Below are 12,772 nucleotides of genomic sequence, written 5' to 3' on the forward strand. Positions count from 1 at the left end.
CTTTTGTCATTTTATCTTTTTCTAGATCTTCTGACACTGAAACTACAAGTACTGATGGAAGTCGTTCCGCAGGAAATTAAGACCTATTAACTATCTTCAGGCTACGCTGGAAATATATCATCTTGCAGTACAATGACGCCAAAAGTTCCAGAACCGCAAGATTAGGGGGGAGTTATGCCTAATCAGCAGGCTAGCTTGTAGAGTGGAGAGTTTGGGGTCCTTACAGATTTATTGAAGCATTGCTGACAGTTTTTCTTCTTCTTCTTAAACTGTTCTAACCAGCAGAGGAACTGTTCTGCATGATAAGAAACTTCTTAAATCCTACTTAATAGTGGCAGTTTAGCTTGCATTTCTAGAGCTACACTATGGTTAAGAAAAGTGTAAATCCATCCCTAAACTGCCAGAGCTTAATAGCACTTCTACGCAGCTTGAGCAGTGCAGGCTAGACCTGATTTGTGACGTGCTCCTCCCCCTGCTGAATCTTAACCCTTCCAGTGTTGGTGCAATACAGCAGATGTATTGGTTGCCTTAGCAACAGCAATTTCCCTCTCACATGTGAAATTAATGGTGGTGTGATTTCCCGAGAAATCACATTACACCTCCATGGAGCATTGAGGCATACAGTACCATTCACATATGCCTTACTTCCAGTGTAAACATGCACGTCATGATCCTGTATCAGAAGTGTGTCCCCGGCATTATCCCAACAATCCCAACAACCCACCGCAGCCGAAGTGTGAAAGGACCCTTTGGGTTACGTATTCAGAAAGTGCTTCATTATTTTCCCAACGTAACAAAATATTACAGATGAATGTTTAATTTACATGAACAACAATGTGAAGGACAAGCTTTGTAAGCAGAATGTATCCGGATTTGCTGCTGTAGTTAATCACTTGACCCCTGTGGCAGCAGTGATTGGTTAAGGGATCACATGACCTCTTGGGCCAATCAGTGTCCTCCCAGTCCCCCAATGAGCACTATTATTGCTAGTAGCAGAAAACGTAAAACATCAAATAGTATTTACTATTCCCAAGGCAATGATTGGTGCATGGGATCATGGGGTCCCTGAACCAATCAGTGTGCCTGAAGGTCTGTACCCACAACACGTTTGCAGCAACTTTTTCGCAGCGGGTGACTTTTTTTTTTCAGGACGAATGATTGTTTTTAGGACATCATGTAATAGTGTTTAATGAAAACTAGTCATACAATGTTTTCCAAAAAGAGGAAAATATTGCATGAGGTATTTTACCGACAAAAAATATTTACCGCACATAGCTACCAGAATTGAGGCCATTGAGTTGTACAGTAAATTTTGATACATCTAATAGCTTGGACCCCTGTGCACATAAAAAAATAGGTAGGGAAAATCTCAATCAAAACTCAATCCGTCATGGAAAAAGTAATTTTTAAGGTTATGATCAAACTTAGGAAAGTTTCAACAAAACTACGAGTCAGTATCTTACAAAACACCCACTTTTGAACAGCCATGGTGTTAGATTTACATAATCATGACATTTGTGGCCTTTTTCTGATATCCTGGCTCTTCTGGGGCTGTGCAAACTAAGTATGGCGTTAAAATACTTTGGGTATCATTCATAAAGCATTTCCGCATGCGGAAATGCTTAACACCGGTGACTTTCCCGACCACTCAGCATAAGCCCCATTCATAAAGGCTCTTTCCGCATGAAAAGGTGACAGAGCGATACATTTCCGCCTTGTGCGGAGTTTTTCTAGATTAATCTAGAAAAAGTAACAAACACATCCATTCATAAAGATTAGAGCAAGCGGTATCCGGAAGGAAAATACCGCTTGCTCGACAGTAGCGATAGGCGGGCGGAATACATATAAATGAATGGGAGGGACCTCCCAAGCAGCATCAGACAGAGCAGCGCAGGGGGGGAATCGGGCAGCTTTTAAGTTTCCGCATGCCTACCGCCACGCTACCGCCAGCTTTCTCCAGAAAACCTCCGCACTTCTTCCGCAACAGGCAGACTTCTTTATGAATGGCCACCCAGAAGTCTTAATTACCGGTTGCGGAGAAGAACGGTGTTTTCCCGCACTACCGACAGCCTGTTTATGAATGATACCCAATGTGGAAAACAATTGGCCTGTACAAACCCACATGCACACTCCAAAGTTGATGGCCTGTGAGATGCCCAAGTTATCAACTGAGAGATACTGGATGTAGTATTATTTTAACTGTGATAAGTTGTAGAATAGATTTACGGGTGTTTTAGAGTTGAGGCCTAGGTCTTGTGAATTCTTTTTAGGGACGAACAATCAAAAGCAATTTCTTTTATTATTTTCATATATTCTGTAAAAAAAAAAAAAACCTTGTAAAAAGAAACCAAACTGACAATTTAAAATAGAATACTTAAATTCTTACCTTAGAGACTCTACTTTTTAAATATGTATGGCATCAGAGTATGTTACTGTTATTTTTGGAAATGAGGGGTCACAATTATTGCTAGGGTACAATGAGAAAACAAAAAACACAACATAAAAAGTACACCTTTATTTCCAAATAATATATTATCCCCATACATTGCACTAAGGACATAAATGTAAGTGTGAAAACCAGGATAAATGGGTAAATCAAATGTGTGGGTTTTATCTATGGTAGCATTGTTTACTTTAAATCTATAGTGGGTGGAAATGGAGAAAAATATTTTTCTTTTTTTCCCTTTTAAAATACATAGAAAATCGAGTCATACAAAAAGACTTATTTGTGGCAAAACAAAGAAGATGATTATTTAGGTGTGATGAGTAGTGATAAAGTTATTGGCAAATGAATGGGAGATGTGCTGAAAAGTGAAACTTGCTTGTCTCTTTTGACAGAGGAAGAGGGTGATAATATTCCACACTATTCCCCAGCTGGGTGGAGAGGACAAAATTCAGTCTTGAAAACGTGTCAGGAAAACAAAAAGGGAGACACAAAACAAATACACTTCAATATAAAACCTAAACAAAGGTTCATAAACAGTATATATACTTTGTAATGCACTACTTTTTTTTCCTCAAACTAGGTTGAAGAGCTTTATTTTTAATATACAAACTGTTATAAATTAGACTATGTACCCCTGACTCTGGGCTCAGCTAGCAGTGTAAATAATCAGGCTGAGACGCCCTATGTTATGCTCTGCTTACAGTTCAGTCACAAATTACTGTTATTAGGAACAATAAGCTAATACTGAGTAGGGCCTCCCTTTATTAGGGACACTATACTAACACTGGGCAGGGCCACCCTTTAATAAGGAACACTATACTAACACTGGGTAAGGCTTCCCCTTATTAGGAACACTATACTAACACTGGGTAGGGCCTCCCTTTATTAGGAACACTATACTAACACTGGGTAAGGCTTCCCCTTATTAGGAACACTATACTAATACTGGGTAGGACTTCCCTTTATTAGGAACACGACACTAATGCCCTCAGTCTGGTGCCTCCACAGCGTCTGCTCTGATCACTGGATGGACTTTTTTTCTTTGTTTTTGCACATTTTAGGAAGTTTAGAGACTTTGGTAAATGAGAATACAATGATATCGGCACTTACAGAAATACTCAAACCATCTCACCTGCCACCAGCGATTGTGCCGAGACAGCAAACTACTGGACAGGGTTTCAAACTTGTGGAAGTGGATTATTATTTTTCCCACTCACATTTAAAGAAGCAATCTATAATTTCATACAAGATTAATTAAAAAAAAAAAACTGCAAACATTTGCCGCTGATTACAAAGTATAGGTGGAATTTGATTGTTTTTGCTTCAGGGCCCGTTTCCACTTGTGCGTTGCGATTTTGTCGTGGAAAACGCGTCAACGAATCCGCATGCGGGTGCGGATTTGTTCACGTTTCCATTTGGATTTTCACGAGGAATCGCTCGCGGTTTGCGCTATGCGATTTTAACCATGTCAATGCCGGCAAGCATTGACATGGGTTTTTCAGCGGAATCGCACACGGAAACTCCGGGAAAATCGCAAGACTAATACGCTTGCAGTTTTCCTATTAAATTACATTAGCGCCGATTCCCATGCGGCATGCGAATTCTGACGGCACAGAATCCCGCACAAGTGGAAACAGCCCCATCCACTTGTATTGGTTATTCAAATCTGCATGCAGGAAACGCATGCAGATTCGCTGTAGTGGAAACGGGCCCTCAAGCTGCATACATTTGCATGAACCTGGATCAATTTCATTATTTGCATCTAATTGACCATCCCTAGAACTGGATTGTTATTGATCACTAGTATATAACAAATGCCTCAATTGTAGGGCAGTGTCAAATGGGGATATGATAGATCTAAAAATGAAATGGTGATACCATGGACATAAAAGATATAATAAATGTCCTCGTCATGCACATGCCAACAAAATACATGTAAACGAAAATAGAAATGAGAATTGGCTCTTGGGTGCATGAAAAGGACAGAAACTTTATTCATATATCAAACAATGTCAACCAGCATGAAAAATGTATATATACAATACAAATATCCCATAAAAATTCAAAACACCCCCATAAAAATTACTCCTCACAAACCCCGTAACATCTCAGGGGCTGCAGTCCCCCGTAAATGATATGTACATATTTTGTAATAACCTGCACCATGGAGATTTGGTAATAGTGCCACTCATGTAAATGAAACGGCCAGAGATTCAGCCCCGGCCTGTAATGAGCAATTCATAGCCAGCATCTACAAGCACAGCTCATGGATGATATTCCTGAAGCATGTAAAGGACACAAGGGAGCAAGTTGAGCAGCAGCATCCAGAAAAGCACATGTAAGCACAAGACCACACACTGAAGCTTGAAGCAGATGAACAGCATCTAAGCAAAGAAATGGCAAACAGTAAACATAGCCAATGATGTAGCCTAGTAATAGGCAGTAATCCCTGTAGGCAGACAGTCCTCCAGTTGCAACCTATGCATAGGTGAAGCAAAGCTGAGAAATCTCACAGGTGAAAGCAAGGCATGTGTGGCAGATGCAGTTAACAGTCCCCCAATCGCAGGGCATGTGCAGCCAGGCAAACGTGTGTGTGCTTAGAATGGTGTCCACCTCATAGTTACCATACTTCAGAAGCAAAGTTCATGTGGCAATCCAGGTACATGTTGAGCTTCCCTTGTGCTGACAATCGGCTGGCTTGAGTGGCCTGTATATGCAAAGTCCATGGGACCAAAGAGGTGCAGGCTGGAGGGGATGTGGGAGTAAAAAAAAACGCTGTCAGGAGAAGCCTGACATGTTTCGCCGCATCTAGCGGCCTTTTCAAAGGCAGACAGCGTGGAATCTACATGGACGCCATAATGGCGTCCATAAATGCTGAATGCGGCTGCGCGGCCCGCCCCCCGACCCACCCCCAGTCACAGACATCATCCTCACACGCCCACCAACCTTGTGGGCGTGTATATGGCCAGCAGATGGAGCGCAGTGCGTTCCAACACATGCGTCTCACACAGCGGCGCCCGACGGCGCCGGGTGGATGACGTCACAAGAGGCCGCCAGATGGAAGGATGGAGGGACAGGACAGTGAGCCGAGGCGGACAGCGCAGCAGCACACAGAGCACCTTCTATATAAATAAACAGCAATGTGTGAATATTAAATTGAAACTAGTAGTGAAAAACAAAAAACAAAATTAATAATACTATCACAAAATTTCTGAAAAAATATTAATAACGTCATGGACCTGGACATATAGATGTACTTAAATGTACCATAGTCCATAACATATACGAGTATCAATTAATGAGAGGGAGATGGAGAGAGACCCATCCCCGCAACAGTAGTAAAGCGGTACTAACATGGGTGTATACATATCACTCATGTGTATATATAAATGGCCTCCTACAATAATTTGCTACATATAGGACGAGAGAAGCATTCAGCAGGGGGGGATAGGGGGCCTGGAAATGTATATATAGGACCTCCTAGAAGTTACTAAACATGCAACCAGAAAAGGGGGGCCAAGATAGAACCAAGGGGGGGAAAAATTTTTTTTTTTTTTTTTTTTTGCAGAGCAAAAGACCCAACAAAAAGCTCCAGGAACCCTGGCCAGAATTCCCCAGAAAAACTAATTGGGTAAAAAAACCCGATAGTTAATACTATCATTTAAACCCTTAGGTTCAGTTGCTTTAAGATCGAAAATCCAACGGGACTCAAGCTGTAAGAGGGCTTTGTCAATGTCGCCACCTCTAGGGTGAACATGGACCCTATCTAGGCCTATAAATCTAATAAGAACAGAGAGATTGATGGGATACTCCGCCGACACTGGCATGTGCTAACAAATGACAGAGTGGTAAGGGAGTTTGTATCACCTACTCCACAGGTGACCTTTAGACGAAGCAAAACCCTGCGAAATTATGTTACATCAAGTCACTTCTGGGGCAAAAGCGGCCCCCAGAAGCACTGTACAGTCACGGGTACTTATAGCTGTGGGGGGTGCGTCTATTGTCGCTATCTACAAATAGGGAAGATTATAACATTGCCCAATGGGCGACAGTGGAAATTAAAACATTTTGTCAACTGTAACACTGTGGGCGTGATCTACCTCATGTATTGCAGATGTGGAAGTTTTTACGTCGGCAAAACATCTAGGGCCTTTAAGGAAAGGATTAAAGATCATGTGGGGGATGTTGCAAATTGCAACTTCAAATCCCCCATTTCTAGACACGTCCATTTTGAACATAGAGGGGATCCCAGTTTTATTAGATTTATAGGCCTAGATAGGGTCCATGTTCACCCTAGAGGTGGCGACATTGACAAAGCCCTCTTACAGCTTGAGTCCCGTTGGATTTTCGATCTTAAAGCAACTGAACCTAAGGGTTTAAATGATAGTATTAACTATCGGGTTTTTTTACCCAATTAGTTTTTCTGGGGAATTCTGGCCAGGGTTCCTGGAGCTTTTTGTTGGGTCTTTTGCTCTGCAAAAAAAAAAAAAAAAAAAAAAAAAAAAAAAATTTTTCCCCCCCTTGGTTCTATCTTGGCCCCCCTTTTCTGGTTGCATGTTTAGTAACTTCTAGGAGGTCCTATATATACATTTCCAGGCCCCCTATCCCCCCCTGCTGAATGCTTCTCTCGTCCTATATGTAGCAAATTATTGTAGGAGGCCATTTATATATACACATGAGTGATATGTATACACCCATGTTAGTACCGCTTTACTACTGTTGCGGGGATGGGTCTCTCTCCATCTCCCTCTCATTAATTGATACTCGTATATGTTATGGACTATGGTACATTTAAGTACATCTATATGTCCAGGTCCATGACGTTATTAATATTTTTTCAGAAATTTTGTGATAGTATTATTAATTTTGTTTTTTGTTTTTCACTACTAGTTTCAATTTAATATTCACACATTGCTGTTTATTTATATAGAAGGTGCTCTGTGTGCTGCTGCGCTGTCCGCCTCGGCTCACTGTCCTGTCCCTCCATCCTTCCATCTGGCGGCCTCTTGTGACGTCATCCACCCGGCGCCGTCGGGCGCCGCTGTGTGAGACGCATGTGTTGGAACGCACTGCGCTCCATCTGCTGGCCATATACACGCCCACAAGGTTGGTGGGCGTGTGAGGATGATGTCTGTGACTGGGGGTGGGTCGGGGGGCGGGCCGCGCAGCCGCATTCAGCATTTATGGACGCCATTATGGCGTCCATGTAGATTCCACGCTGTCTGCCTTTGAAAAGGCCGCTAGATGCGGCGAAACATGTCAGGCTTCTCCTGACAGCGTTTTTTTTTACTCCCACATCCCCTCCAGCCTGCACCTCTTTGGTCCCATGGACTTTGCATATACAGGCCACTCAAGCCAGCCGATTGTCAGCACAAGGGAAGCTCAACATGTACCTGGATTGCCACATGAACTTTGCTTCTGAAGTATGGTAACTATGAGGTGGACACCATTCTAAGCACACACACGTTTGCCTGGCTGCACATGCCCTGCGATTGGGGGACTGTTAACTGCATCTGCCACACATGCCTTGCTTTCACCTGTGAGATTTCTCAGCTTTGCTTCACCTATGCATAGGTTGCAACTGGAGGACTGTCTGCCTACAGGGATTACTGCCTATTACTAGGCTACATCATTGGCTATGTTTACTGTTTGCCATTTCTTTGCTTAGATGCTGTTCATCTGCTTCAAGCTTCAGTGTGTGGTCTTGTGCTTACATGTGCTTTTCTGGATGCTGCTGCTCAACTTGCTCCCTTGTGTCCTTTACATGCTTCAGGAATATCATCCATGAGCTGTGCTTGTAGATGCTGGCTATGAATTGCTCATTACAGGCCGGGGCTGAATCTCTGGCCGTTTCATTTACATGAGTGGCACTATTACCAAATCTCCATGGTGCAGGTTATTACAAAATATGTACATATCATTTACGGGGGACTGCAGCCCCTGAGATGTTACGGGGTTTGTGAGGAGTAATTTTTATGGGGGTGTTTTGAATTTTTATGGGATATTTGTATTGTATATATACATTTTTCATGCTGGTTGACATTGTTTGATATATGAATAAAGTTTCTGTCCTTTTCATGCACCCAAGAGCCAATTCTCATTTCTATTTTCGTTTACATGTTATTGATCACTAGGCCTAAAAATGGCCATACATTTATAGATTTGCAGCAGATTCGACCATCAGATAGATTTCTGGCAGATGACTGTCAAGTGGAATCTGACAGGAATCTATCTGATGTGCGCCACACACTGGGAACAGATTTCCAATAGATTTCACAATGAAATCTATTGGAAATTATCTAAATGCATTATTGGACCATTAGATTCAATGCAACTCTATGGGCCATGGATCTGCTGCTAGCAGCAGATCGACCCAGATTTTCGATCCTGTCAGATAGATCAAATCCATCAAAATCGTCCGCAAATCGATCGAATGGGGAATTTGATAGAATTGATTTCTGGTCGATTTAGAATCGATCGATGGCTGAAATCAAACAGTGTATGGGCCCCTTAAGGCCCTTTTAAAAAGGGGTGCTAGGCTCTTTACGGAATAAGCCGTGCGCACGCTCCCCACCACGTGTGCACACAGCTCCCCGACCTCCTCTTGTCGGCTACACATGCGCAGTAGCCAAAAACCACGAACACACAGACAGGAGGATGACGCAGGGACAGTTAGGTATCATTATATAGGATGAGGCACAATCCTGAAATCTGTGACATCATGCGGCTGTTACGCGCATTGCACACGCTATTTTGTCTCCATTTTGAATAACCCCTTGGAATTGGTGCAAGCTTCTGGAACATACACGGGGTCAGAACTAGGGATGATCAATGAGATGCAAATATGTCTGAGTTAATGCAGAACTATGTAAATTCTTATGCAAATATATGCAGTTTGAAAATGGACCAATCAAGTCCCACCCAGGTTTAACCACCTAAGAACCGCAGTGTTATACCCCCCTAGTGACCACCAGGCTATTTTGTTTTTTTACAAAATAGGCCACTGCAGCTTTAACCCTTTCCACTCGGAGTTCCTTCCTAAAGAAGTCGTTTCTGCTCAGTTTTTTTTAAAAGAAATACGCTCTCCCTCTTTCTCTCTCTCCCATTTTAACATGGACTGTAACAACATAACATGGTATATCTTATTTTAAAGAATACATTATAACGTTTAATTGGATACCTTATTTGGACAGTTTGGCATCTTCTATTGGCTGGTAGCAGAGGAGAAAGCCAAGGTATGGAAAATTGAATAACAGTTTCCTGAGTGCAATCCGGGCCTGCGTGAGCAAGTTTCGCAATAATAGGTGTTTTTTGCCCGCCTCCTGGTGTCTTAGGCCTGGTGCACACCAGAGGAGTTTTTCTGAGCGTTTTGAGTTTTTAAATCTGCTGCTAATGTTATCCTATGTGTCTGTGCACACTGGAGCAATGAGGTTTTGTAAAAAAAAAAACCCCATAGCATTACATTGGGAAGAGCTTTTAGAGGTTTCAAAAGCTCTTCCCAATGTAATGCTATGGGGTTTTTTTCAAAACCTCATTGCTCCAGTGTGTACAGACACACTGTCCCTACACACAATGCAATCTTTGGTATTTCGATTCGGCAGATTAGCAATAAAATACTGGCTACTATTTACACCCTCCCCCAGTCCATTCCATAGGATTCCATTGATTCCCTACGCAACTTTGCAGGCAATCTGCATGGAATCTGCAGAATGGAATTTGCCTAAACGAATCAGGAACTATTTATTTAAAAAAAAAAAAAAACAGCCAGGAACCTGAAGTGCCATTTAAATATAAATGTCACTTCCTGCCGGCCGGGATCACGGATTTCCGGTTTGGGGCTGGGGGGCACTGATTGTGTGGGCATGTAGATTTACATGCCCACTAAGGTGAGGAGCAAGATCGGGGTTTTCAGGGGGTCTGGGTGCGTCGCAAACAGCGCTTGAACAAATGTCCTGCATAGCGGGACATACGAGTGCAATGCGGAATTCGCGATGTCCCGCTGTGCGGGACATACGAGAGCGAAGGGTTAAGACTACGCTGCAGGGCTGCACAACTCAGCATACAAATGATTCCTCCTCCCTTATCTCCCCACCAACAGAGCTTTCTGTTAGTGGGGTCTGATCCCTGCCAGCTTGTTTAATTTATTTGTTTTGGGTTTTTTTTTTTGCTATTAATTCTTCTATTTTTTTTTTTTAAACCCCACCCTCCCTCCTCAGCTAGCCAATGACAGCAGATCGTCTTTGTCCCTCCAGAGGGAACAGCCGAGTAACACGGCTGTCTCCTGTACAGCGCTGCCATAAATCACAGCGCTGTACAGTCTTATTAGATGGCGGTTTTGCCGTCTAACAGTCTCAGAGCGGTCTCTCACATGCGATCTCCTGCGATCCTGCCCTTAGCACTTCACGCCGATCGGCGTGGGGTGTTCCTGGAGTTGCCACCACATTCACGCCAACCGTGGTGCTGTCGGCAAGGGGTTAAATTGATCCTTTTTCAAGCTACATGTATTTGCATAAAAATAAAAAAACAATTACGTCATGCTGCAAGAATTATTTAAATCCCATTGAACATTCTTAGGGCCTGTTCTCACTAGGAAGCATCAAATGTTAGCATTTGGCGTGGGTGATTTTACCGCGATTAATTCTGTAAAAATCACTATACGCATCACAATTTTTTGAGTGATCACGATGAGCTCGCTTTAGCTTTCTAATCACGATCACTCTAGAATTGTAGCGCTAATCGCAAATAGCCCGCAATCAGCAGCAATCACGGCAGTGATATCACTGCCATAAAGTTAGTATTGCGCTAGCTGGCTGAATATTGCAAATGTTGAGTTTTCAGAAATGCAAGATCAAATAACTCCCATATAAACAACACCAAATGACTATGTCAGCTATTTAAATGTCATAGTAAACTCTTGGAGATTGTTGAGAAACAATTGCTGTGAAGGCAGCCATAGATCTAGCAATTTTCCAGTACAATTGACCATTAAATAATTATATCAAATCAAGAGAAAAGAGGGTGTGAGGGTGTATGCTGTATCAATGAAAGCTGGCCGAATTGACCAACTTCATCAATCAAGCAGGATGGAAGAGATCGGCCGATTGTACAGGAATTAGCTAGTGTTCATATGATCACAGAATCGATTTTTGGTTTCAGAGCATGGAGGTACAACATTGTTCAGATCGAATATGAAGGGGACTCACACAGGATCTCGCTTTCGATCAACCACACTGCAGTTGATCACCCAATAAAGTTGATCACTTTGTCAATCAAAGCAAAAAAAACTAACCTTTATACTACTACAGCATTTAAATTGCTAAAATAGTAATTTGGGGAGGAGCGTAATAATTGCGCCAATTAAAAAGCACGCCCAATTCACATCAATGCAAATCTTTTCTCTGTTAGCACCAAGCGTATAAAAAAAGGGCACTGCGCAAATATAAAACTATATTGTTTGTCATCTTTAACTTTCTTTCCCATAACAAATGTATTGATTACAATAACCCATTATTTACCAAATAATGGTTTCTAAAACTGTATAATGTTCCCTATGCTGTATAACCGTTTCCTAGACTTTCTCAGATAAAAAAAAAGTTTACATTTCAACTTTTTGCAGCAGCTTCTGCGATTCTCACCTATGTTACAAATTACCTTTTTTTTTTAACAAACTGTAACTTGTTTATAAGTTACTCATTTCTTTTTCCTTGTTCCACGTTAAATAAAGCCATAAACAATCAAATTTATATTACACAAAATGGCGGATTAAAGTGGACCTAAACCAAACTTTTTTTTTTTAATTCAAAATATTTAGTTGCACCACTCTGACACATACACAGATAATTAAACACTCCTTCAAGCCTATGAGCATTTCAGTGCATGCTTTTCACCCTTCTCTTTTCATAACTAGGGTTATACAGGTGGCAGCCATTACTTCTGAGCTTAGGAGGAGGTTTTAGATCATGGGTGTGTTTGTCATCAGTTACCCTCCCTCACAGGGGCATCGTCTATGTGAAATCTCACAAGCTGAGATCACCTCCCCTGTGACATCATCAGTAGCAGCCTGTGTTTTGTTTTTTATCTCCTCCACCAGTCTGCCGGATTCTGTCCCAGCAATATGAAAGGAAGGGAGGGGTTCCTCCAATAAATTTAAATATTTTATATTTGTCGTCATGCAGCTGAAAAAAAAAAAAAACTAAAAGTTAGAAAATAGATTTTATTTCTGAAATCTTGTATTTGTAATTTGGGACCACTTTATGATTAGGTACCACCAGAGGGGTGGGGAGGTTTAGTGTTAGGCACACCGGGCGGTGTGGGGGGGGGGGGATT

General features: G+C 42.0%; 1 protein-coding gene across 1 annotated transcript in view; it reads left to right on the top strand.

The window, feature by feature from the left end:
- Positions 1–4,347, top strand: part of LOC137564407 (cystine/glutamate transporter-like) — a 64,731-nt gene extending 60,384 nt beyond the window's left edge. Inside the window, exon 12 of the mRNA XM_068278257.1 lies at positions 26–4,347. Coding sequence (XP_068134358.1) covers positions 26–90 — 65 coding nt within the window. The 3' untranslated portion in view covers positions 91–4,347. The remainder of the gene's footprint in view (positions 1–25) is intronic.
- The last annotated feature ends 8,425 nt before the right edge of the window (positions 4,348–12,772 follow it).

The sequence above is a fragment of the Hyperolius riggenbachi genome, chromosome 3, assembly GCF_040937935.1.
Source record: "Hyperolius riggenbachi isolate aHypRig1 chromosome 3, aHypRig1.pri, whole genome shotgun sequence".
In the NCBI taxonomy this organism is placed as follows: Eukaryota; Metazoa; Chordata; class Amphibia; order Anura; family Hyperoliidae; genus Hyperolius; species Hyperolius riggenbachi.